This window comes from Tachysurus fulvidraco, chromosome 13 (assembly GCF_022655615.1).
Source record: "Tachysurus fulvidraco isolate hzauxx_2018 chromosome 13, HZAU_PFXX_2.0, whole genome shotgun sequence".
Classification (NCBI taxonomy): Eukaryota; Metazoa; Chordata; class Actinopteri; order Siluriformes; family Bagridae; genus Tachysurus; species Tachysurus fulvidraco.
In genome coordinates, this window is record NC_062530.1 from 18,290,085 (window position 1) to 18,316,986 (window position 26,902).

The window sequence follows — 26,902 nt, forward strand, 5'->3', positions numbered from 1 at the left end:
ACCGCATTTTTCTGCGCTTGTGTAACATATCGCGTGACCTGCAGGATTAGAAACGTGAGGGAACGGAACGCGGAGGAGGCGGAGCCTGAGCCTGATGGGCGGAGTCCCGGGGGTCTGCTTCCGCGTTCCCCCCTCCGTGCGTCCTGATTACACACACACTCACACACACACAAACGCATAGGGTTTGTGCGTTTTCATGCTCACGGCTGCAGCTTCTCCGACTAAATTAGGTGACAGAAGGAGAAGCAAAACAGTCAGTTAAACAAATCTTCGCTGCCTCCCGCCTCCACTCCCCCTTCACCGTCTCCAGCGTTTATTACCGCCTCCTCCGCCACATGCAGCCGAGTGCTGGGCCCCGGCGGACCGGCTCCAGTCATGTCGGGGACCGCTGCCGCCGGTGACAGAGCCTCCGGGGGAGAGACAGGTAGGTCATCTGGGTGGGTTTAAACACACGTTCTCCTCTAGGGGTTTTGTCGTGCAGGCTGATACACGGAGAGAGAGAGAGAGAGAGACACACACACACACACACACACACACACACACACACACACACACAGAGAGAGAGCTGTGTTCAGCTCTCATTGGTGTTCGCGCTTAAACTAGGTCAGTAGTTCAGTAGAGCAAACTCTCTCAGTCGAGGATTGACGCTGGTGTTTCTGTGCACGACTCTCTGCACTGCACTGCTTTGGAAACGATTCTACAGGGAACAGTTTTTGTGTAATTGTATTAAAGCACAACTTTTCGGTCCTAGTCCTCTGTGTTAAGGCACTAATCATAATAGTGCGAAAAGACGACACTTTGAAATATTCATGACTTTATTGATTGAGTTTGATGCTCAGGGTCTGAATAACCGAGCTGTAAGTAAAATACTGTGCGTTATGACTTGTTTTGGGAAGCTTTATAGTGGTCCATAAGCTAGATGGTCCTGGTGGTTGTGTGAGTGATGTTTCTCTGGCATCAGCCCTGGAGGTCTCGTTTTATTTTAAGACCTGCTTTTGCTTTGAGTCAGTTTTTTTATAGCCTGTGGTGCAAATGTAAGTAAACATGTACACAACTTTATTGTTCAGCTCAGATGAAATGATAGGTGTTAAGCTACCGATCAGAAGATTGTGAGTTTGAATCCCCGGTCCACCAAGCTGCCACTGTTGGGCCCCTTAGCAAGGCCCCTAACCCTCAATTGCTCAGTTGTATAAAAATGAGATAATGTAAGTTGCTCTGGATATAAAGGAGTCTGCTTAATGCTGTAAATGTAAATAAGCAACAGAAATATGCCATATGTGACTTCAGACTTTTTTTTTTTTTTTTTTGTGCCAAGTGTGTGTTTTTTTGTGTGTTTTTTCTCCCTGTCAGTGCTCCTGGAGCTGCACTGTGCTTAACGCATAAATGGCACTTGTGTAATATGTGGGTCAAACTCAGTACTGTTGTAGGCCAGTCTTCTGATGTCCTCATAACACATTCGGGGGGCATGCTTAAACAAGAAAACCCCACAAACCTTTATAACGATTAATTATTAAATATTGATTGAAATATTTAAATATTAAGTGAAAAAAGCACTGCTCTCTCACCTGCGATTATGATCCACACCCTTGGTCCTCAGTATGGACCAAAGTATTTAAAAAAATAAAAATGACACCCTAAATGCGTTTTGAGGTCTTTAGCTTTTATGAATGTGCTTCATGCTGCCTACTCCTTGAGTGTTTTATTGAAGTGAGGGATATGGTCAATTTTTGGTTACTTAAAACAATTTTTAAGTAGGCTGTGTTGTATCTGCAGTTGGTCTTGGCAACACTGGGATAGTATGAGGCAGGAATACATACTCCATTGGATGTCAGTCTGTTTCAGGGACCTTGTAGAATCTGTTTACCTTAAATACCTGCCAAAACAACCCCAACAGTACAAGCAGTGGAGACGGATGAGAATATTAGTACAAGTTTGCCATTTTTCTTCCAAATCTGTAGTACAACAATGGCACACAGTTACTTGCTTAATTTGCTGATTACGAGTTACTGAGTAAACGCTAGAATGGAAAATGCATGTAGTGAATAAAAGAAAGCAGCATATGTCTATGGAACAAAAATCTGTCACACATTTTGTTATTTTATTACCACATCTTGGTCCGTGCATAATAACTTCTAACCAAATTTGCTGTCAAATACTTTTACTGTCTTACGTATTTTGACACGATCAATACAAACCAGATCATTATTGCAGAAATGATTTGCACATAAAAGATTTAAGTAAATTGGACTCCATTCAGAAAACAGGAATGTGAGCGAGCCCTTTTATAGCTTACTCCCACAGCTGGCATATAACACGAGACAAGCCTTTCTCAAAAGTAGGTTAAAGTAGGTTATTTTCAGCAGCATGCTGTTGCTTCACCTTCTGCCTCGCTCTGATTGAACCCATGACGGAGAACAGGGATGCAGGAGTGATTGGCAAAAGCAGATTACAATCTGCCTAGAAGCATTATGCACAAGTTTATTTCTCATGCACATGAATACACAGGCCCTGATTTCTAACAGTTACAGTATTTTAGAGATTTGTGTCTTTAAAGTTGTTTCAGGTGTCAGCTGCTCTGCTCTTGTGGGGGAAAAGAGGTGGAATGAATGCAGCTGAATTCCCATGTCTGCTGATATCCTGTGGAAAATATGTTCTGTAAATATTCTCATATCATGCTCATGAATTTATCAGCGCCGACTATGTGAATAGGGACTATAAAAGGAATTAATGTGTCTATAGTGCGCAAGAGATGAAATGTAGCAAATGCAGAACACTGAGATTGGAAACTGAAGTACAGAATACTAGCGCTCTGTGTTTGAACATGTAGTGTTTAGTCTAAAGCTATGGTCACAAGTGCAGAGATAAAGTCACCAGTTGCTTCACTATGAAGTCACCAGTAGGTGTTTTTCCTACTGGTTGCCATAGTGATAATGTTTATTAGTGGGTTGTGCAAATAGCTTTCCAAATCGATTTTCTATGCTGCAAAGAAAAATTGTTTGAACAAAAATTGTTTGAAACTCATCAGTGCTGTGTGCTCTTGCTCTGGTTCATGTGCTTCTCCTCAGTTGGGGTATGTGAAGAAAAGAATTCAACTGTGCTGTAATGTATATGTGGCGATAATAAAGGCTTTCATGCCCTGTTCTATATTTCATGCCCTGTTCACGGCTCTGCTGTTTTCATTTGGTAGCTGCTGCACGAAGTTGCTCCATATTTGCATCAAATTTAACTTTCTCCAGCTCTGTCACGTTGTTGGACACACCTGCATCTAGTTGCCAACGGTCACCGTCTCTCACGCCAATGGAACTCTCGTTGAAAATAGAGGTTCTCCCGTCTATTTGATGCTGTGAGTCACTACATATGTGAATGTAGCATAATTCTGGTCCAAAGTGAGTTGTGATGTTTGTGTGTTGTATGACTTTAAAGTGTGAAGGTACAAAGCAGGTTATCATGTTTATTTTAGTTCACAGACTGGTTTTGCACCTTGTTAAAAGTGCTATGTGTAAGGCGTCGATTACTGCAGCTCTTAATAGACCTACTTGTTAGCAGAATTATTGGCACACGATATATGTTTATAAGAAATGGCTGTTCATAATTAACTTCATCTTGCAGTGAAAATATGTGAAAAATCTATACTTTTTGATGTAAATTTATCCTTGGGAAATAAAAAAAAAACATCAGTCATTAGTTATAGCTCTGTACTTATTATAATTTTGTGCAATGTCCCATTGTTAACATAACATGATGCTGCAGTATAAAAGCCTTCAGTGTCTCTGTTGAAGGAGTGGTGGATCTGAAATGGCCTTCCTTGGGTTGTTGGTTCAAATCTGACTTGAAGTACAGTTTGCTTTGGGCAGTAGTGACTCAGTGATGTCTCTGAGTTACTGATTCAGCACCACCAAGATGTTGGGCTCTTGATGATGAGCCCTCACTGCATCAGGGGTGCCATGTCATGCTAGACCATGTGCTCTGACCCTAAATTCTAAACAAGCTGGGATCATTTTTACTGTAACGCATAGTCTATACTGTATAACAAAGTCTTTCTTCTGATCGTCTCCTTTCAAGTTTTGGGGCAACTCCTCGTTACACAATCGCTCCAGAGTATAAAGTCCTCTCTTTTGGACCTTCTTGAATGCAGTCTACCTTTTTAGGTCAGGGGACTGGGTTGGCCATATCTATTTAACTTTTTTATGTGGATATGGATGTTTTCAGTGCGTTTAAAGGAAGCAGCCACAGATTCCTTTCATAAATTTCACATAGATTTCTGTTAACTAGGTTTCCCAAGGGTGCCAATAATTTTGGAGCGTGCTCTGTGGGTGTGTGCACAGTCTGTTCGGTTTCTCTAGTTTGTTTTATGCGCTTGATGATGTAATGATACGAAAATAGCTTTAATTATGCTAGTTTGATGACTAATGCAGAAATCTCAGTAAAGGGTGGGCATTTGATTTAATATTTGCATGCGAGGTTTCTCAGGACGTGAGAAACCGTGAAAGTGTGAGCCATTTTCAGAGAAACTGGAGCAGCCTTTACACCATAAATTGCAAAGATCTTGTGTAAGAGGAAACACCATTAAGCCAGGTCATGAAAACTACCCAGCAAGCAGAATATATTTAACAGGCACATGTTAACTTTATATACATTTATATTATATTATAGGTAATCCTCCATAATAATTATATGTTTATAAATTTGAAATTAGATTAGATTTGTTTGTTTTGTTTTGTTTTTAAATCCCGCTCCCCAAGTCGTGCGGCTGTGACTTTGTGGAACAGTTATGAAAACCGTCCCTCTTTTTTTTTTTCTTTTTTTAAATACATTATTACAGATTTTTAGAGCAAGCTCGTCTTTTTCTTTTTTTATTTTCACCCATTTTTTGGTTTGTGGTGTCTAAAATTGTACCAAGTACGAAGAATAATTAAAGAAAATAAAAAATTTCTCTTGTTGAAATGAGGGATGGCATGTGACGCTAATTATTGTGCACTTTTTGCAGTAGACAGGCAGATAGTGTAATGATTAAAATCGACATTCTCTTAAAGAGCTGCTTTTGTTGTCATTCTTTTTTTTTTTTGTGATTGTTTTATTCAAGTTGACTAGAATTTTACTAAAGGTGGCTGTGAATGTTTGTGTATTAATTTGCTTTTAATTTTGGAAAAGCTTTATGTAGATATTTGCAGACTTCCCTTGAGTTTATGAATACATGTTGTGTTTTTTTTCTCCTCAGTCTGTTATTTATATCTAAAAAAAAACATTAATCTGCATAAAATCACTCATAATCAGGTTCAGAGCTTCGGGTACTGCTTACATCAACCATTAGAATGGAGCAAATCGGCAACCTCAGTGATTTGGACCATGGCAGAGTGGCTGGTGCCGGACAGGTTGGTTTATAGAGTATTTCTATAACTGCTGATCTCCTGGGATTTTCACACACAGCAGTCTCTAGAGTTCACTTAAAATTGTATAGGGACAAACAAACAAAAGGTAGAACGAGTGAGGGAAACTTGTGTTGGTGGAAATGCCTTGTTGATCAGATGAGGTCAGAGGAAATTGGCCTGATTGGTTCTAGCTACCAGGAAGGATACAGTAATTCTTATAGACACTCTTGTGGTGCGCAGAAAAACATCTTAAAACGCACAAAACTTCAAACTTTGAATTGGATTGGTTATAAGTGAAGAAGGATATGCTGGCTTCCACTCCTGTCAGCCAAAAACTGGAATCTGAGGCTATAGTGGGCACAGGCACACTGAAATTGTCCACTTTAAGCCATTTTATCTTCTACTGCCCAGTTTCAGTGACCTTGTCTGGTCTCAACAACCATGCCAAAGTTAAAGTTACTGAAATCACATCATTTTATTTATTTGTTCTGATGTGAAAAACTGTTCCTTGGTATCTACATTCAATTCAGTTTTATTTCTATAGTGCTTTTAACAATGGTCATTGTCTCAAAGCAGCTTTACAGAAATATAAAAATAAATAATAAAAAAATTACAAACTCCGAGATTTACATTTTACATTTAAACTAGAAAAACTCCCTGAGATTTACAGCATGAGATGATATGTGGAAGAATCCTTGAGAAGAACCAGGCTCAAATGGGAACTATCCTCATCTGGGTGACATCTGCATGACTTTATACGTTGAGTTGCTCCCATACGATCAGCTAATTAGGGCATTTTACGAGTAAGGAGATATATGGGTGTTCCTAATAAAGCGCTAATAAAGTCCTTAGTACAGAAAAAATATTTGGCTAGTTTTGTGGTATGCTGATTTTTTTATTCTACTTAAATACCCTTCATTTTATTTTAAATGTTTTAAAATAAGGTGTTGGGTATAATTTACTTTCTTTAAGAGAAGGAGGAGGTAGATCATTGCAACATGTGGCCACAGCATCACATTGTAAAGCCTAATAATGTTCAATCCAGAGCCCAGGATTAAAAAATCAGCCTGCTGCTGATCTGTTAATGGCTATTTAGGTCGCTGGACTTGTGGGCCACTTTTAAGTGGAGGAGCCATGGATGAGAGCTGGGTTTGCTGTGGCCCGAGCCACTGACAACTCTCACAACTGTGCCGCTCTGAAGAAGCAAAGGAGGGGTTCAGAGGAAATTAAACATGCTTTATAGGCTTAGCGAGGAAAAAAAAAGGTTCAAGTTTGGCCACACACACAGACACATGTGCAGTCCAAGGAAAACGCTTTGATCCATGAATGGAATTGTTCATTTTGAGTTTTATAAAAGGAAAATTCTGCGTTCTAGTAAAACATATTGTGAAGGATGTGTTATATGACGCTTGCCCTACTGTCCACACTGACCTTTTTAAAGAGACAAAAACTGGTTATATTGTTCATTTTTTGCATTCAGTTTTTTTGTGTCTACAGTATATTCAACAATGAAGCTGAGCCGACCAAGTAGAGCGCAAACAAAGTTCTGTGTATACTCAAAGCTCAGGCATTTTATTTACTCACTGACACATTTTCTGACTGAACGTGAACATACTTACACTTGTCAAACAAGATTGTGATAGTACTTGTTTAGTACATATGCAAGTCACTAAAGGCAATCTGTGAATGTATACTGGTGTTGGTGTTTAAGAATTCATTCTCTTTTGTGTCGCATAGCAGCTAAATCGTGGCATTTTATTGTACATTCACACACAGCGACTCACAGAGACAAAGCAACCAAAACCCTTCATTTTCAACAGGGCTATTAACAACGCACTGCACTCTGTCATTCTAAGCCCCACTTTTAACCCTCAGGTAGAGAATTTTGCTCTTGTTATTAAGAAGTAGCTCTTGCACCACGTTTATGAAACTCTGCTTCTAAGCATTGCAGTGCCAAAAGCGTACTGTAACAACACTTGTGCGGTGTAGGAATTGTACGGTGTAGTAAAGGGAAAATATATGTGACACTGAAAAAATTTAGCACAACATACCAATGAACACCTGGACAACTATGCAACAAGCTGTGGAAGATTTGGGAGTCTGCTAGGGTCCAGAACTGTATCTACATCAACTTTTTTCAATGCTGTGAAAGCACAAGACAAGCCATTTATTTAAACCGGTCGCAGTCACGGTTGTTGATGCAGCAAATATGCTAATAAAAATGTTAACCCGTGGTATTAGTAAGGAATAGTGTGAAACTTCAGATTATGAATAAACAGGATTAATTGTTCCTCCCTGGTAAAGTTTGAGTACTGTGAATGAAACATGATAACCCAGGATTCCCAGATTGTCCGGCATATAAAGTGTTAAATAGTTAGTGTGAAAAGCCCTAATGTGAGCTGGTGACATCTGGCAACTTAAGCAGCCTTGGGCGACTAGATGTGGCCGTATCCAAAAAATGTGACGGGACTGAAGACAGTAGAACGTACAAGATCCATGGCAAAGAGCACACGCAGCTTCTCCTTCATCTCACCTGATGTGATGCAGACATACACCACTGAATTGTATATACAAACGCCAAATCTCCTTCAAGAATGTTTCCTCTTAGGTGCAAGAAAACTGATCACTGAAAATAGCTACCGGAGGTAGAAACTTCCCAGAACAGGTTGAGGGTTCAAATGCATTGTTAGGTTTTAAGTAACGATGCAACAAGTGTTGTCTACGTACTCTTTAAAAAAATTACACTCCCATGTCTCCCAAGAAAACACCCTGAAAATATTTTTCTTTCTTTTTAGTTACAGTCGAAGTTAATAAACATGATCTGCTGATGCTGTTATGATCATCCTTAAAATCCCGTAAAAATCGTGTATTCGGTCGTGCAGAAGCAAACATGTCTGTATTTAAGGTCCCCTGGAAGTTTCTTTTTGTGCTTGAATACTGATGGTGAAATCAGTCTCAATCTCTGCTGCTCCAACACAATTTCCACCATGGCTTCCTTCCAACACAAAAATAGACACAGGAACACTCACTATTTTAGTTTTCTCCGGCAGATTCTTTGTTATCCTGGAAATGTTTTTACTTTTAAATAGACTTTGACATTCCTTCAGAAAATTAAGTTTCAAGTATTTCATATGTAAAAAAAATACACATAGACAATAATAGTGATGCTTAATATTCTATACACATGAATGCATACAAATCTCACAGCTTGGAGGAGGGTGTTTTAACCACGTGTGAAGTGTGAACAGATGAAATGCAGTATGAAGATGATGGTTTATTGAAGTTTTTTTTTCTCCAGTGTTTTGTCTAGTTGCTGATTTATTTCAAGTGTTTTGTCTAGTGGCTGCTTCAAATCAACAACAAATTAGTACATAAGAACAAGACTAGGCATCATTAGTTTAGTCAGATTGCCTTTAACTGGTAATTAAGGATTTCTGACATGAAGTTTTGCTGGATTGCTCTTTTGTATCTTACTGCTAAAAAATAGGTCAATACCCAGAGAGCATCTGGCTTGTAAGGTATTGCTGAATTATGTGACCAGTGTGTGTGTGTGGGTTGTTTTTTTTTTGTGTGACTTCCCCCTACATCCCTTGTGGACGCAGATTTCAACAACGGAAAGCCAGTCAGGTTTATAGCCTCCAGAAGACACTTCCTTTTAGTAAACATCCTGACTAAAAATCATGGAGTTGTGCGTGGCAGGCTGGGGAAACCCACCAGCTGACGCTGTGACTGAATTTAGGAAAACAGCCAAAAATGGTGGACAAGCTTTTGGTGGACAGTTTTTCTTTTACTTAAATGTAATTTATTGTGGTCACCTCCGCAAATCCATTTGCAAATTTGGTCATCTGCCAATTCGTACCTAGTAGCTAGCTCTCCTGTGTCATAGAGCAGACAACCGCCTCACTCAGAGTGAAGGCCAACACGTACTTCCTCCAAGACACATGAAACCAGTCAGTGCATCTTTTCAAGCTGCTGCTCATGTTATGACAGCCGAACGTTTTGAAATAAGTGCTAATTGGCCTTTTTCACGTTCATAATTTCACAGAGACAAACTGATTTTTTTAGTGTTTCTCTGTGTCTGTTTCATCGTCATGATTCAGGCTCTTGATATTTTAAGATCATTTCACCTGAAATAATGCAAAGTTGACTTCAGCATTATTTAAATTAGTTTCTACGATTCATGTCTAATAACCTTTAAAAGAGGTTTGGCTTTTTAGTAAGATAAGACATTATTGTTATTTTTTAGTATTATTACTGTCATCATTTTATTATTACTATTGAAGTTGGCCAATTATCGAATGCTCAGAACTCGAAAGTGTCCTTATTCTTCACTTTTGATGGAAACTAGACTACAAGATGATGAAATAATTTTACTTCTAGTAGATATACATATAAAAAGAGAAGCATCTCAGTTCAGGAAAGCATTTAAGGAGGCTTTCACTGGCATTTTAGTCCAAAAGTTTGCCTGTAAATGATTCCTATGAATATAAAAGGAACTCGTGCTTGGATCTGCACTTTTTTACAAAATTAAGTAGCCTGTGCATGTGTTGTGTTTGTGTTGTGTTCTTCATGTGTGTGTCATTTTTGAGGACTAGTGAGTCTGTGTCTCAAACTGGGACCATGGCATATATGCCCAGAGTGAAAAAAAAAAAAAAAGGGTTCAGAACTGTATACATTACACAATGCCAGCATGTGGAGGATTTTCCTAGGATGCTACAATTAACTCTGTTTCCCTTCACATATATGCTGTAAAGCAAAGATGCCTTCAAACGTTTAATTGAAATGTTTTTGCAAAAATGATCTATTATAGAAAGTCAATTAAACAGAATTAATAATAATTTTTTTGTGGAAAAAGATCAGTACTCGAAGACATGATGCATGTCTTTTTTTTAATTAAACATTCATAACAAAATTTGTACTTACAAAAATCATAAGTTTGCACCATATTGTAAATACCAAACCATTTTTACTGTGCAGAATCAGGCCTAATTTCATCGGAGTTCTGAAACATTTGGCACTGTGCAGAGGAAAATGATGCCAGATGAATAAATTATTATTTCAGATGAATGTCTGACATGTCCAAACATTTTCTTGGCAGTTTTCGGAGTGTAGGAAGTCTCATGAGCAGATTTCTTGACATTTAGAATTAACTTCTGGAGAATTGAGTCAGTGTATGGCACTAAAAAATTCCAGCACGCCCCAATGATCCACCAAGTCTGGGTGAAAAGATGTTCCAGACTTCTAAAAATTGGGAAAATATTGAAATTTTCAGTGAAGTCAGCTGTCCACAACAGAGTTTCACATACAGTGTCAGCAGCCATTGCATGTCACGCCGCGTGTACGAGCTCCTTCGACTGTCCAAATATTCCCTGACTTCTGAACAGTGCCAAAAACATTGAGAGCACGCAGAACTTGTTTTTTGGTGATTGGGTGTAAAAATGGATTTGAGACTTTCAAGCCCATTCAAGCAGATTTGTTGTTAATGCCTTGTGACTTGAATTCATGCAAGCAGTTGCACACCTGTAGAATTCACCTGTATTCACATACTGATGTGTCAGTTCACATTTATGGATTAAAGGGTGTGTAAATGTGTATTACTTCGTATTCATGGCAACTGTATACGCAACTGCAGCAAAAATGTGAGCATGTGAGTTTCTTAATTTTTGATTTGTAAAACAGTATCTGTGCTCCTGCAATGTAGAATTTGAGAATGTGTAACTGTTGTGTTGGATTTGTGAGAGAAAAACATTCTACAAGTACAAATTCCACCATCACAGCTACTTGATTTGCGCCAATAATACTTCCATAAATAACACCCAAGTTTTGTGATATTTTTACCCCAATGTGTTGGAAATATTATATTCATTCATATTAATGCTGTTTAAAGATATTTGGCTTTTTACAGTATACCCATCATCACTGTTAATAATATAAACTAATAAATACTTGCCGTCTGTTTTAGTAGGAACGTCTGTACAACTGCAGGTGTATGCGATTATCCAGTCATCCAAGCATGTGGCAGCAGTGTAAAGCGTTATATCAGATTCCAGCCAAGAGCTTCAGACATTGTCAGTGTCATCCTAGATTCCTGTTTTTATTTTTTCCACTTAGACGGCTTTTATTTTTTTGCCATTCAAATGTTGAAGTGAACACAGTGCAAGGTCCTAACCCTAGAATGCTGTTAATGCCCCATCTTTCCATTTAAGATGTTTCTTTATCCTGCTTCGTAATGCAATGTATTTATGAACACATCTTCATGTTAATATTTGTTAAGTTGAACAACTTTAAACATTTTTTTCCTAACTATGTAATTCTTGGTTTCAACTAATCTAAAATTTTTTAAATCTGTCTCTGTTTCCGGTCTGGTGACCAACACTTCAGCTGCTGGCACAGCATCCGGCATGGAGCTGACCAGGAAACGCAAGGGCAGCACCGACAAGTAAGTGTGCAGTGGTGTAGGAGTGAGGGATGGTGTGTGAGGGATGGTGTGTGAGTGTAGGAGTGAGGGATTTGGTCCATTTGAGTGAAAATCTCTTATTTGGACTTTCCTCCATTACTTTTTCCTTAATGAGGGCAGAATGAAAAGCGTCCGATTTATTTTTTTTATTGAAAATGAAAGAAGGCTAACTGTTCATCTAGTTTGTGTTGATCACCAAGCCGCTTTGTTTCCAGGGAAACAAAATCGGTGTCAGTGCTGGATGAGGACATGGAGGATGATCAGGAAAGGTCTCTCATTCTCTGAATACATTCTGAATACAACTCTTTTTTTTATTTCAGTAACATTTTTTTCCTAACAATTTTTAATGATTTTTTTTAGGTCAGAAGGTGATGATCCACACGTGAAAATGAAATGTTTCAGGTACTTAGCAGTCATTTAATTTTTTTTCCACATTATGTAGTGACTTCTACAAAGATACCTTTTAGACACAAAATGAAAGTTTTTTTTTTTTTTTTATTGGATTTTAAATATATTTTCATGTAACATTTTTTTGCCTAAGGAACTGTGGAAGATTTATATTTATATATTATCTCCACCACTCGCCTTCTCCACAGTCTCTTTCATTTTATTGACTCAGATAGTCGCTAATTTATCTGATGACATCCTTTTTTTTTTAGCAGTTTCTTAGTCTGAGTAGTGAAGTGAAGTGACGTGACATACGGCTAAGTACAGTGACCCATACTCAGAATTCGTTCTCTGCATTTGACCCATCCAAAGTGCACACACACACAGCAGTGAACACACACACACACAGTGAACACACACCCGGAGCAGTGGGCAGCCATTTGTACTGCGGTGCTCGGGGAGCAGTTGGGGGGTTTGGTGCCTTGCTCAAGGGCACCTCAGTCGTGGCCGGCCCGAGACTTGAACCCACAACCTTCGGATTACGCGTCAGACTCTCTAACCATTAGGCCACTACTTGACCTTATGTTCAAGTAGTACATAAGGCAAATCTACAGTTAGACTAGGATTGCTTAGCACCTTTAGGAAACATATTATGGTCTCTGAAGAGAATAGAAGTAGAGAGAGAGGGAGGGACAGGGAAGGGCTTCACTTGTTGATGATCTACATTGTGAAGTGCTTTTAGAGGAAGTCAAAGCGACAGTGGTGCACTCGGACCAACCAGACCCCAACTTCCTGCAATTTCGATATTTTTGTAGTTGGTGCACTTTTAGCCCATGCAGCAAAAACTGACTTTGGAGAAGGTTTTTTTTCACACTTTTAGAAATGTATTATTGAAACAGGATCTAAAGTAACAGTTTGTGTAACCGATTTGTCTTGATCTTGCATGATCATAAGCCTTCTATCCATAGGGAACCTCACAGCCAAATCGAGAAACGGCGGCGGGACAAGATGAATAACCTGATCGATGAGCTCTCGGCCATGATTCCCACATGTAACCCAATGTCCCGCAAGCTCGACAAACTCACTGTGCTGCGTATGGCTGTGCAACATCTTAAATCACTCAAAGGTATGTTTCTTCTAAAGATTTCTTTTCATGCTTTAAATAGCAGTAAATCATTTCCTGACCGTAGCTCTTCTTGTTTGGCCAGGTGCGACCAGCTCCTTTGCCGAAGCCAAATACAAGCCTTCATTCCTTCCTGATGATGAACTCAAGCACCTTGTTCTCAGGGTAATCATGAGACATGTAAAGCATTGGGACTAGTATGGTACCTTTACCATGTAGTTTAGTTCACTACAGATATTTACTTAATTTTATAGTCTACGTAAAGCACTACAGGCACAGCGAGCATGTCCTGCTGCCCTTTGATGCAAAATGAGTATTAGAAGATAAGGTTGGCTGATTTCACATGTCTTGGAAAAAGTATTAGAAGATAAGGCTGGCTGATTTCACATGTCTTGGAATAAGCACATGTTAGCTTTCAGTCTGCCTGGGTGGTTGATGAATGTTGGGGGAAAGTTTGCTGGTGATTGCAAAGAAAAAACTGGGAAAAGAAATTTATTTGAAAACATTCAGAAAATCTAATTTATGCACATACAACTAAAATATGGACCCCATCACATCTCGGGTGAACCCATGTGGGATTCAGTATATAACCTATAACTTAAAGAGAGCAATGTGTAGTACCTGTAACTCTGAACTATAAAACTGTTTGAGTTCCCCCAACCCCCCAGTTCCTGGCCACCTCTGTGTACAGAGAGATGCATTGGTGTTCTGGAGGTCGTCTGTAGTCCAGCTGTTCTTTGTATGTTTTTCAATCCTCTGGCCTCTGTGCTCTCCATGTTGCCTAGGCTGTGGATGGATTCCTGTTTGTGGTTGGATGCGACAGAGGGAAGATAGTATTTGTCTCAGAGTCTGTTTCGAAGATCCTGCACTATACTCGGGTGAGTGTATTTTATTATTCACCATTATAAAACGCTATTGCCTCATGAACAGCTGGTTAACCAGTTTGAAAATGGGCCTCATACAGTTTTTGAATTGCTGGATGTTTATTACACATTTATGACACATTTTACTGTTTTGCTTTTTAGCCAGAGCTGATAGGCCAAAGCTTGTTTGACTATGTTCATCCAAAGGACATAGGAAAAGTAAAGGAGCAGCTCTCAGCCTCTGAACTGTACCCACGAGAACGCCTTATAGACGCCAAAAGTAAATACTTTAAAGTGATCAGAAATTCTTCTTTGAGGACATTGTATACAAGTTCCAGCGTACCATTGAATGTAACGTTTATGTATGTGATTTCCTCAATGCACACGTGTGTAGCTGGACTCCAGGTGCAAGCTGACCTGCCTGTAGGAGCCTCTCGAATGTGTTCAGGAGCACGTCGTTCTTTTTTCTGTCGAATGAAGTGCAACAAAGTTGCCGTTAAAGAAGAAAAGGACTTCCATGCCAGCTCGTCAAAAAAGAAAGGTAAGCAGCACAAATCAGAGGCTTCTGCATATCCTGGTATCAATTTCAGCTCTCAAAATGTTCAGCCTATCTTTTTCTCAATTAAAAAATAAATTCATAGCTGGCAATCGCACTGCCCTAAACAATCAAAAAAATCTGCATCTGAGTATCCCTACTAGCCTACTATTTAGTTAAATGCAGTATGCCAAAGAAGTAATATGTCCATATTCTCAGTATATATAAAACCATAGGTGAGAAAAAAAACCTGATGGACAAAGTGCTTGCCCTATGATTCTGCAGAAAGGAAACATTGGACACTGCACTCTCTTATAAATTAGTGGGACTGGCATGGAAGAGCTGTCAGAATTAAAAAAAAAAAAAAAACCATGGTGGAAGGCAGCGCTTCAGTGCATTTGAAGTGTAAATGCTTAAGGTGTTGAACTGGACGTGCTTAACAAAACCTGAGTGATGCGGGTGCTTATAAACTACCGCAAAAGCCACAAGATAGATTAGCTGACCCTTCTTTCACATGGTTCCCATCTAGATATTTGCTGGCCAACTTACATTCTCTAAATTCACTTTATCTATATCTCTAAATGATCTCAAAGTTCTTCTGGCTCATGGTGTCACACCTGATAAGCTCAAAAGAACACAGCTGCACTGCATCAGGTGAGGACTTTTCATTTGCTCCAACCAAATCAGCTTTAAAGAAGCATCCACCTGCAGCATGCAGAGAGAGATTGTGTAGCAGCAAGTGCATCTGTTGAGGATAATGAAGCACTAAAAGGAAGCTGACATGTAGTTTAACTACCCATCTGTCCACCTGAGATTGCAGATGGAAAGTCAGGGTTGACAAGTTTGCGGTTAAAGTGATAAGAAATACTCGATTGACTGCTGTCAAACTGTACAAACCTCTGATATTTTTAATACTCCATACCAGGTAGCATTTAATGTTCCTGATTTAAAAAGAGGTGTTATATTGTATATGAGTACACACACACACACACACACACACACACACACACACACACACACACACACACACACACACAGTCCCCAAAGACACTATACATGGGGAAATTGGCACTTTGTACCAAAATGTCTTTATACACAAGATATACTTACAAAATGCTTTTGACAACAGAATCAAACATTGAAATAATTCTCATGGTCAGATCAGGAAGCTTTCACAAAGTTGCACAGTACAGCTGGAGGCTCTTCTTCCCACAAGCCATTTGGTCCCTCATTTAGGACAATAGATAGATGCTGGACTTGTTCTTGACTCAAATACTTGATGCACACTACCTCTAGCTGACTTTTTTTAGACACTTTATTCAGTTTTATTTGTGCTGTCAAATCTAAATGTTTAGATCTTTCCATGTACTTTCTTCCCTTTTTCACCTATACAGTTCATTATTTTTGTTAGTATAATTTACATTTTTGTATATTTTTATTCTTATTCCATGTATATTGTATTATCGATCCTATTTTTTATGATGCCGACAGTCTAAAAACATTTTACTACATGTCCTACTGCATGTGGCTATGTAAAAGTTTGATTTGATTGACATGCAGTTACTTGTAGAACACCAGATGTGTTCACATGAGTGCACGAGGAGCAAGAGAAACAACCTCGCTTGTGTTTACAAAGATATGGCCATCATGTAGAGGTTGATTTCTAAATAGTCTGATTTTTGCCAAAAAAAAAAAAAAGTGTTAATTTCTCCAATGTATGGAGACTTTTGGGATACCTTGTATTTCTATTTCCTCATTCTTTGCACATCATGTATTTTTATTGAGGTCTAAACCCTGCTAAAGTTTAAACTCTACCCCTTTGCCTTATGGGTATTTAATAAGAAATAGTCTTTAGAAGCTCAGGTTTTATTCAATGTTGCATTGTATTCGCATGGATTAAAAGGCCAAGAAAATCATGATTTTAAGTGTTAAAAGTATTTAAACTGGACTTTTAACTGTTAAATCAAAGCTATTGGTCATGTTTGTTTTGTGATCATTAACAGTACAGATAAGGCTGGAATGTGTAACAAGTTCATGTGCATTCCCGTATCTAAATATATTTCAGTACATCATGGAGTTTGATCACAGCATAAGATTGTTTAAAAAAAAAAGAGGAAGAAGAAAGGATGATAAGAAGGCATATTGAACCTAGAAAGAAATTTTGGTGATGTTCTTTATACAGATTGATTTACAGAATGTTTTAATTTTGCTGATCACAGCATGCTGTCGTGATTGTTAATTACTGCTCCCTAGGTACAGAGTTCACAGTGTATTTATGTTAAATCCCTGGGTGTAGCTTTACATAGCTGACATTGCTGTACCAGTTGGTGTTCATCTATAATTGTCTGTATAAGCTGTCACAATCTGTTAATGGAAAAAAACAAGGCAAAGATACATCCCGCTACCTTCCCTTGTGAAGTGGAGAGAGGACTTAGGGAGACTTTAAAGACTGATGGCAAATCCAGACACTATCCCCATCCTCCACTCCCTCCCTAAATTAAATCTGTCCATAGCTGAATTTTAAAAATGTTCTATCTATTTGGAAATTTAGCACCATTTTCAGCTTTTGAGGTCTGATCCCAAGTTTCTCTCCGTCTCTCTCTCTCTGTGCTGTTGAAGAATCACAGCGTTATTGTACCGTGCACTGCACCGGCTATATGCGCACTTGGCCCACCAGTCAGCTCGGAGCGGAGGGAGAAGCCGAGGCCGATAAGGAGAGCTCACACTTCAGCTGCCTTGTAGCTGTGGGCCGCGTGCACCCTCATACTATCCCCCAGGCCAACGGAGAGGTGAAGGTCAAGCCCACAGAGTTCATCACTCGCTGTGCCATGGACGGCAAATTCACGTTTGTCGATCAACGGTATATAAATTTAACCATAATTTTAAAGGTAGCTATTATGGTGTGACAACAAAAAAATCACCATAGGAGATCATAGGACACTAATTCTTACTCTATCTATCTATCTATCTATCTATCTATCTATCTATCTATCTATCTATCTATCTATCTATCTATTTTTTACTTTCTTACATTCCTCTTAAAGTTGAATCTGTATTGCATATCTGCAGTTGTTTTTGTTTGTCAGCTCCATTTCAACATTAAATGTGATGAACTTCAAATAATGTTCAAGTAAGAAACAAATAGAAATGTTTTACTGGGAACAACCACGCTAAACAAAGCCACTTTAGATGTAATGTAGAACATCGTCATCATGTATTAGTGAGCCTGCCAAGATATCTTACAGCAATAATAAAAGAGCTGCTGGAAGATCTGTCAAGTTCATGCGAGACTCATGACTGGGTTATGAAGTAGAATGAAGACATAGTAGTTCGTTTTAGAGAAAACAAAACATCCCAGCCCACCTAAATCACCTCTAAACGCTTTGGCAAAATATTTTCTAGTCTAATGAGACCAAGGTTCAATGTTTTGTTCAAAAGTATACAAGATATTTTCGCTGCAAATCATGACAGATTATCACCAAGAAACATGGTGGTGGTAGCATTATGCTCTGTGGCTGCTTCATCTAGGACTGATGCACTAGTCCCTGATTTAGACATTGTGTCATGGATAGCTTCAAATACCAGTCTATTTTGCCATAAAACCTGCAGACTTGTGTGAGAGAGCTGATGCTTTCACTTTTCAGCATGACCGTGATTTAATAGCACAAATCCATGTGAACAAAAGAAAAGATGATGATCAGCAAATTTGGAATAGCCCAGTCAGAGACCCAGATCTAAACCCTGAAGACAACCTCTTGAATACATTTTATAGATCTGGGGCATTTTTACAAGGAAGAACAGAATAAAATTGCTAAATCAAGAAGTTTGGATACACTTTTCCAACAAGACTGAGTGTTGTTTCACACAAGCAAGCGAAGCTTTATTAGTAAGTATAATTATTAGTGAGTGGTGTGCACAATTATGCAACTGGATTATTGTAACATCCCCCCCCCCCCCCAAAAAAAAATGTTTCTATTTATTTTTCTCTTGAATTGTGTTGGTTGGAAAAAGATCCAACTCGATTTTTGTTTTTTTATTATTATTATTATTATTATTATTATTGTTATTATTATTATTATTATTTTAACAGATAAACAGTGACATAGCCTTTTTACCACTACTTGAAATGTACTAAAAGTTTGATTGTTATTGCTATTGATTGACAGTTTTAGCCCTCAGGCTAAATTACAGAGAATTACACTTATTTGTTTCCAATGTTTGCAGAGCCACCACTATACTTGGATATCTACCACAGGAGCTGTTAGGCACATCCTGCTATGAATACTTTCATCAAGACGATTTGCCTCATTTAGCAGACCGACACCGAAAAGGTGATATCAGTGCAGTGCTGAGGAGACTCATGTTTTGTTAGTGTAATCTGTTAATTTGATAACAACCACAATGTCAAATAATCACTTAACCAAAATTTAATTAGGCTATTGTTCTTTCTCTAATGCTAATTGGTCAGGATGGCTTCTAGTTGTCATGAAATTCCAGTTTATAAGTTTTTGCATAGCTGAATTCTCACATCTCAAACCTGTAGTTTTGCCCATATAATTTGTTTTTGTTTTTTCCCCCCTTGCTTCCTTTTTTTTTTTTTTAAGTGTTGAGAAGTAAAGAAAAGATCGAGACAAACTGCTACAAGTTCAAAACGAAATATGGCTCTTTCGTCACCCTGCAAAGTCAGTGGTTTAGTTTTATAAATCCCTGGACCAAAGAAGTAGAATATATAGTGTCAACAAACACAGTCATATCGTGAGTACAACTGCCTCCTCCTAATTTATGAAGAATTTGTAAACAGAAAGAAGCCAAAGCCTTTACACAGGATGCATGATGGAGAATGATTGTTGTGATACTCTTGTTACCTGATGCAGTGATACGAGCAATTCAAGCGGATCAGTGAACAAGTCAGGGCAGACGACAGATTCCTCCAAAGCCTCTGAAGGTGAGGTCCTCTGTTGCTTCTTGAGCTTTGGTAAACACTGTATTTATAGTATGATATTAAACAATATCAGAGAGTTTTAATTGCGTCTCATGGACAATATGGACCTTACTAGAAATGATTATACTGGTGGTATGAGATAATGTGGACCAGAATGTTTGTTACATACGCTCATACAGCAGTTAGATGTGACTAGGTGTGTGCTTTATTTGGCAAAACCACAGAATCTTCAACAATACTATAAGATTTTGTTTCCTAAGGCAACAGTTTAATATTTGATAATCTCACTGATTATACATATGACATGATTTGATGATATCTTGTGTACTGTACATCCATTTAAAAATAGGAAATATTTTTCACACAATATTTGCCTGTATGTTTTTTTGTATAATAATTCATTTAGAATAATAATCTACTTTAGAGTCGTGTTGAGTTTTTTGCCTCTCGGATCATCCCATTGTTTCGCTCCTTGGTCTGATCTGATTGGGTAAAAGGTTCTTCTAGGTGTGTTAGATCTGATGCAGCATGTTTATTTTCCCCCAAAAATGTTTCATTCATATTAAGTAACACCATTGAGCACTTTCCTCTATACCGATTTTAATAAACAAAACTTTAACAAATAAATGTTTATTAGAAAAGATAATGTAAGACCTTCCTTATACTCTACACACAAGTTTAATTATGGTCCGTTTTTTTTTCTCCCTCTTCTTTTTATTAAAACAAATTCTGTCATGAACCTTAAATAATATTTTATTCAAATGTCTAGATCCAGGACCTTCTGTGGTATTATTATTTTATACATTTAATCATTTTCGCCGCTAGATGGCGGACAAACACAATTCAAGTTCATCTGTGTGTTGGAGAAATTTCCCTCTGAAGGCTGAAAGCAAAGATTGGACTGTAAAATACTTTTTCCACAAAAGGTTGGAACAACATCTGTGTGTTTAATTTGTAAGTAAAGTGATGAAAGTGTTCAAAGAATATAACCTCAATCAGATTTTTCTTTTGTTATTTATTTATTTAAATTTTTATCCGTTTATTATTTAAATAAAACCCGAATATGATAGGGTGTCACACTGGGGAGTCATCTTATATATATATATATATATATATAAAACAAAAGGTCTACAGACTGTACAGACTCGGCAAAATGTATTTTATTCACCAAATAACACGTAGCAACATGACACTTTGCAAACACTTTTTTATTTTGTGTGTGTGGTTGAAGAAAGGGGCTGTTTTAAACATGGATATTTGCATTGGTGTTTGTCGTTTTTATTTTTTTTACTTTTTACTGCTCTTGTTCAATTTGTAAGGTGTAGTAAACAATAAAAATTTTGATGTGGTGTATTATCACGCGTTACTAAATCATTGGTGAGATTTGGTCGCAATAGATCATTGTAACACCGTCCCTGCTGTTGCATAAAAGAGTAATGACAGATCAGATTTTATTTTAGGTTTTTGGTCCTCTTATAGTTAATCTAGAGTTATTTTGTATTTTCCTTAATAGATGATGCGAAAAAATCACTCCCCATCATCCCAGGTATCTCGAATGCTTCAGGCACCATGATTTATGCTGGAAGCATCGGGACACAAATAGCTAATGAGCTACTGGATTTTAATAGGTAAGTCTTTCACTGAATATTAGAGAATTGTTTTGGAGTGGAAGTTATTTGAAAGTGCTGAAATATGGAATGTACACTTGACAATCTTCACAGGATGAACTCTTCCCCATCTAGTGGCAATGCCAGCCCCTTCAATCTGTTGCAGGACAAATCTCCACTGGTCCTTACTCAAGACAGTAATGTGAGTCACTCTGGTGTGTGTGTGTGTGTGTGTGTGTGTGCGTGTGTGCAAAATGAGGTTTTGCTGACTGCATTGTGTGTGTTTAGGTGCCAAATGGGGACGTGACAGAAACTCATGTGCCCAGCAAGTCCAGTACGGAGGATGGCTCACGCAGTGGACCCTTTACCGGAAGTGAAAATGTCATGGGTACCTGCTACACTTTATCACTATAGTCTAAATTCAATCTTGAAACGTTGACGTTTAGCATAGATGGGTGAGTATGGCTGTTTTAATACACTACCTGAATCTGATAAACTATTAACAAACTAAATCAGATTGATTACAGAACGATCCACACTTCACACCGATTTCTGAAAGTGAGTGATTTCTATTTTAAAGAAAACCACAAAAGCACGTCTGTTACCATTAGTAGGCAAGCTAAATTTGGCTCAGTAACCAGGCCTCTTGTCAAAAGAATTAACTTAAAGGTTTCACTGTGATGTCAGCAATTTTACTTTTATTTTTTACATTTATAAATTTTGCATGCAATGTGGACCCCCATTTCAGTATTTTGAGCTATTTTGTTCATATTCATGATATATAATCACAATTTTGGCAATTTCACTTTAAAGTTTAGTAACAATTAGCACTACATAAAATGTGGAGGAAAAATTTTAAAGGGGCGGATACTTACACAACCTGCAGTATAATCACTCTCTAATAAGATCCAACCAAAGTAATCATTGTGTTCCTCTTTCCTTGCTACAGGGGGACCGTCTCAATTGGATCTCGAAGGGGTTCCAGGGCTAGGAAGTCTAAGCAGCGACGAAGCCGCCATGGCAGTCATAATGAGTCTGCTGGAAACTGATGCAAACCTGGGAGAGGGCGTGAACTTCGATGAGATGCGCTGGTCTCTTTAACTTCACAGCTCCAGTGTCTTTCCTTGAGTTTTATTATGTTTTTTTTTTCTTTTTCTTGTGGTTAAGACCTTTTTATTACCTGTTTGGTGTTTTTAACCTTCATGGACCACTCGGGATGGTTTTGCCCATAGTTTCCGCATAATTTCCCCAACATTCTCTGTTTCAGCAAATGGAATAATTTTTGGCAACGACCGTTAATTTGACATATATTTTAGAAAGATTATATAAGAATTTACAACAGGTCTTTAAGACACTGTAAACAGATTTAATATCCTAATGTTATGTTCAGGATAAAAATATCCATTAAAATAAACGTTTTAAAAATATATCAGATCATACTTTTTTGCATAAATCTGTTAATCAATCTCAATTCTGATCAAAACTACTTAAATATTTTTTAAAAATCTAGGATTTTAACTTTTTAATTACCAATTCTTTAGTGACGTAACTGATTTGGGGGAAAAACACAAAAGCGACTTATTTTTTATTTAAAAAGTGATTGTGGACTGGATTTTTAATTTTTTTTTAAACCTTTTATCACAGTCTTGGATATGCCCCATTTTGCCCATTGTCTTTCCCAGGTCAAAGATCACACCTATAGGTAAAGGATGTGGCGATATCAGCAGTCACCCAAATTTAAGTCCATATTTGGACAATTTTTTGGGCATGTACTCTCATCTTTTGCATGGCAGAAGCTGCTCATCTATTCTTCATGGTGCCTGTTGCTCACCATCAAATGATAAATGATTAACACGATATGCAAGTGCTTAAATAAACTTACCTTGTTTTTGTTTAGTCTGGACTTCTCATCATCAAAAAGCAGCAGGCACATAAATACATGCGCGCGCGCACACACACACACACACACACACACACACACACACACACACACACTATAATATGCTGATATACTACATAGACCTCCGTATAAAAAGCCTATGCAATTTCGTTATATTGGCAGTCAATGGGGCAAAAACAGCCATGAACAGTAAATGAGGGGGAAAAAATTCAATCTGATGCTGCACAAAAACTAACACTGCATCAAAGCCAATGTTGTTCATAATCTTTGACATCCAAGGATAAATAAATCCAGTCCACAATCACACTTAATATTAAGAATTGTTAAGAAATTGTGACACCCCCCCCCCAACAGTGACATCGCTAATGAAATTAACAATTAAATAAATATATTTAGTAGTTTTGATCAGAACTGAGGTTGATTAACAGATTAATGAAAAAAAAAAACATCTGATATACAATTATACAAAATATTGGAAAAAACATATCTGATATACAAAATATTTCACAATGATTGTGAACGAACGATTCACAACGATTTTTTCTCAAAAATAATAATGAAAGGGTAGTGTTTTGGAACAATTCATGGGTTAAACAAACTTTATCACTGGGCCTAAGATCATCTGGGCCTAATTATGTCTTCGAACTATTTTGAATCTTGAATATTTTTAATTGCTGTCCTCCAGTGTTCATCAGTGCAAAAGAAGAGATATATAGAGGGAGCAAGAAAAGACACCACCTTGGGTTTATACCTTTTATATATTTTGTTCCCAGTGTATATCTTCCAGAAGAATGAAGAGCAGAAGAGTCTGCATGTAAGGAAATTGTGTACCTTTAGCAATGACCCGATTTTTTTAACGGTCTTCTACCGAGACGACAAAATTCGGCTGTGTTTTCCTATACTGGGTGCAGCATGTCTTTTGTCAAGCCATAAAACATTTTCCCAAATAGATAAAAACAGTGAATATTTTGCAGGATTCATCTTTAAAGGACAGAAAGCTGGTTATTATTCTCTTTGCCAGAAGTGAGCTTTCAAAGCCAAGCATCATGGAGGTGAAGAGGAATGTTTGTGGTTGAAATTTGTCGAAAACATTGTTCTAAGAGAATCATACAGAAGCCCTGAGCCCTTAAAGTTGATTTAATGCAAGTGCCATGTCATTATTTAGACATAATACCTAATTATTGTGCTTATTTTTTAGTGATTTTATTCCAAATTTTCCAAACATATTCCTAATTTTGATGTTATGTTTAACACCCAACGGTTTATCAATAACATTAATTTACAGATGGTATAAAGCAGTCATACTTGATTCATTAATTTGACAAGCGCCATTCCAAGGTTCTGGTGTTTTGTTTAACACTGGTCTATTTCACTCTGCTCGTCTAAGTTCACCACCTGAAATTCCTTATGGCTGAATCAATGCGTCGTCCTGATATTCGTATAGTACTAATGCTCGAATGAGCAGAAAAAAGATCAATCCTTATTCAAGATTTTTATTTTGACTTGTGTATATATCAATTCATTTTATATCAATGTGTGTGTTAGTTTATTGTTTGTATTTATTTTTTATTTATGCACTCATTTTATAATTTTAGTTTGCACTTACAATTTTATAATTATTGTAGTTTGTTCATTCATCCAATCTATTGACTGGAAAGAAAGAGATTCATTAATTGAATATTAATTAGCATGTAATCCCTATACCTTTTAGTAATTCTTGCCTGTTAACATGAACATCGATACAATTATGTAAGTGTGTTCAGGTATAGTAAAGCAAACTTAAGTTATTATGACCTTGTTTCAAATTATCATCTTAAGTTGAAATAACTAGGTATATGTTTAACATAATGGCATAGCATGCTAAAAAAGCCCTCCCAACACACACACAGCTTGTAGTTCAGGGCTTCTGAGGAGTTGACATTTGATGTTTGAACTCTAAACCATTTTCAAGTTTTTGGGGTTTTTTTTTTTTTTTTTTTTTTGTCTTAAAGATGATGCTTGTTTCATTTGACCTTGGTTTAACTTTGATCCACATCTACAATTCTTAATGATGCTTTCATGGCATGAAAGTGGATCTAAGCAGAGGAGAACAGTGACCGAGCCATATTACAAAGTCCCTTTTCAGGAAGTATTCTCTGGTAAACTGTCACCATAAAGTATTTAAAACATGAAGACATTATCCAAATTAATCCAGGACACTCAGGAAGCAACTGGCTGGGAAGTCATTTTCTTTTTCTACTCACCTTGTACAGTATTAACTGTAGGTTGTTGTTTTTGTTTGTTTGTTTTTATTTTGGAGAGAATCACATAACAGGAATCTATTACAGAGAGAGTTTTCTGTACGGTGAATGATGCACATTACAAACCTTAAGAGGCACACTTTATTCTCCACCTGCTGAGCTTTCCAACATTGCTCCCTTTTGGACACAATGAATTTCTAGACACTTTAATGTGAATCTTGTGTACATGAAGCTGAATGTGACGAGTTAATTATGGGACAATGAGCCATATTGGTTAGCTATTAAGCCTGTCTAGTTAGGTTTGATCTAAACAGTTTTAAAAAATCTTTTTTTCAAGTACTAAAGGTGACATATTAAAAAATATATAGCTCTTCAGATAAGATATTAATCAACAAAAGGGCCTAACACATGGACGAATGAATACCACAGACCACCTTTCCCTGGGATGTTCAAAGGGTTTGGTTTTGGTCAGTTGGGGCCTTAAGCATAAAGCAAGCTGTTTACTCGACCCATACAAACAAGCGGTGAGCTGTGATACATGTGCCATATGTGAACGGTGAAAAAATATTGTTTGAGTTGCTGTTTTTTTTTTTGTTTTTTTTTTATTAGGATCTATGTACTGTATGCATTCACCCCCTAGCATAGGGTCACTGTCTTTCAGTGTGAATATGTGCTATATGCACTGGCACTAAGCAAAAAATTAGTACTGTACTTGGAGTAGAACCACAGCCATTACACCTACTACTATTTCAGTCCTAGTTTCAGTTAGATTCAAATAGCCTGCATAGAAATATGCTATATATATGTTGTTGAACTTCTAGTGATATTCATGCATGCTGGCCTTTTGGAGTTCATTTTTTTTGCTTGTCTTTTTTTTTTTTTTTAGTATTGGAAAATGGTTATATTTTGCCTTATGTCATTGTCTCGAACGTTTTGTCATTTTGATGTATTTTTTCCTTGATTATGTTTTGGAGAACGGTGATTAGTTCACTGAAGACTGTTCCATTGGGGACCCTTGTAGTTCCTCCTTCCATGAACTGCTTGTGAGGGGAATGTGGTTGGACATGGGACATGAATCACTCTGTACATGTCTCCGGGAAAAAATAATAATAATAAAGAAGAGGCTCTCGGAAAAGAAGAGGATTTCATTAAGGCCACATTTGAAATATTATCATCTTCCTGGGTTTTATACTTATGATGCCATGGCTGCTGCTGTGAACAGGCCAGGTTCATGACAGAGAAGCTGTCTATATCTAGGCTATCATGTACAAAATAACTTCAATAAATATTAGTTTAATTTACATTTGAATCATCTTTCCCATTGAATTATATTATAAAGATGTGTATTTCCCATTTTAAACTGTACCATTTTTAAATGCCTCAGATTTATTGTGGTGGATCCAGAACTTGTCCTGACAACCCACTTTGAATGAGAGGGCAGCACCATGCATACACATTTATTTACACCTAATAGGCCCA

General features: G+C 37.5%; 1 protein-coding gene across 4 annotated transcripts; it reads left to right on the forward strand.

Annotated features, from left to right (window-relative positions):
* Window positions 1–26,724, forward strand: arntl2 (aryl hydrocarbon receptor nuclear translocator-like 2). Of its 4 annotated transcripts, XM_027161989.2 has the most exons (18): window positions 4–424; window positions 11,332–11,437; window positions 11,751–11,808; window positions 12,042–12,095; window positions 12,187–12,228; window positions 13,182–13,339; window positions 13,422–13,501; window positions 14,122–14,214; window positions 14,362–14,479; window positions 14,594–14,740; window positions 17,354–17,594; window positions 18,959–19,065; window positions 19,339–19,489; window positions 19,609–19,679; window positions 21,190–21,304; window positions 21,398–21,485; window positions 21,572–21,671; window positions 22,233–26,724. In XM_027161989.2, the coding sequence occupies exons 2-18, from the start codon at window positions 11,359–11,361 to the stop codon at window positions 22,382–22,384; spliced, it is 1,854 nt and encodes a 617-aa protein (XP_027017790.1). In that variant the 5' UTR covers window positions 4–424; window positions 11,332–11,358; the 3' UTR covers window positions 22,385–26,724. The 4 variants fall into 4 exon arrangements, 3 of the variants coding, with proteins under 3 accessions (XP_047678624.1, XP_027017790.1, XP_027017792.1); XM_027161991.2 differs by lacking the exon at window positions 11,332–11,437 and having other exon boundaries at window positions 8–424; XR_003442930.2 differs by lacking the exons at window positions 21,398–21,485; window positions 21,572–21,671; window positions 22,233–26,724 and adding an exon at window positions 20,502–20,630 and having other exon boundaries at window positions 1–424.
* Window positions 26,725–26,902: the final 178 nt, after the last annotated feature.

Excerpts from the sequence above, each read along its gene's own strand:
- arntl2 (XM_027161989.2), top strand. The coding sequence starts at position 11,359 with ATGCGATTATCCAGTCATCCAAGCATGTGGCAGCAGTGTAAAGCGTTA. Across the intron at positions 17,595-18,958 it reads TTCACGTTTGTCGATCAACG|AGCCACCACTATACTTGGAT; the intron begins GTATATAAATTT and ends CAATGTTTGCAG. Across the intron at positions 21,486-21,571 it reads TCCTTACTCAAGACAGTAAT|GTGCCAAATGGGGACGTGAC; the intron begins GTGAGTCACTCT and ends GTGTGTGTTTAG.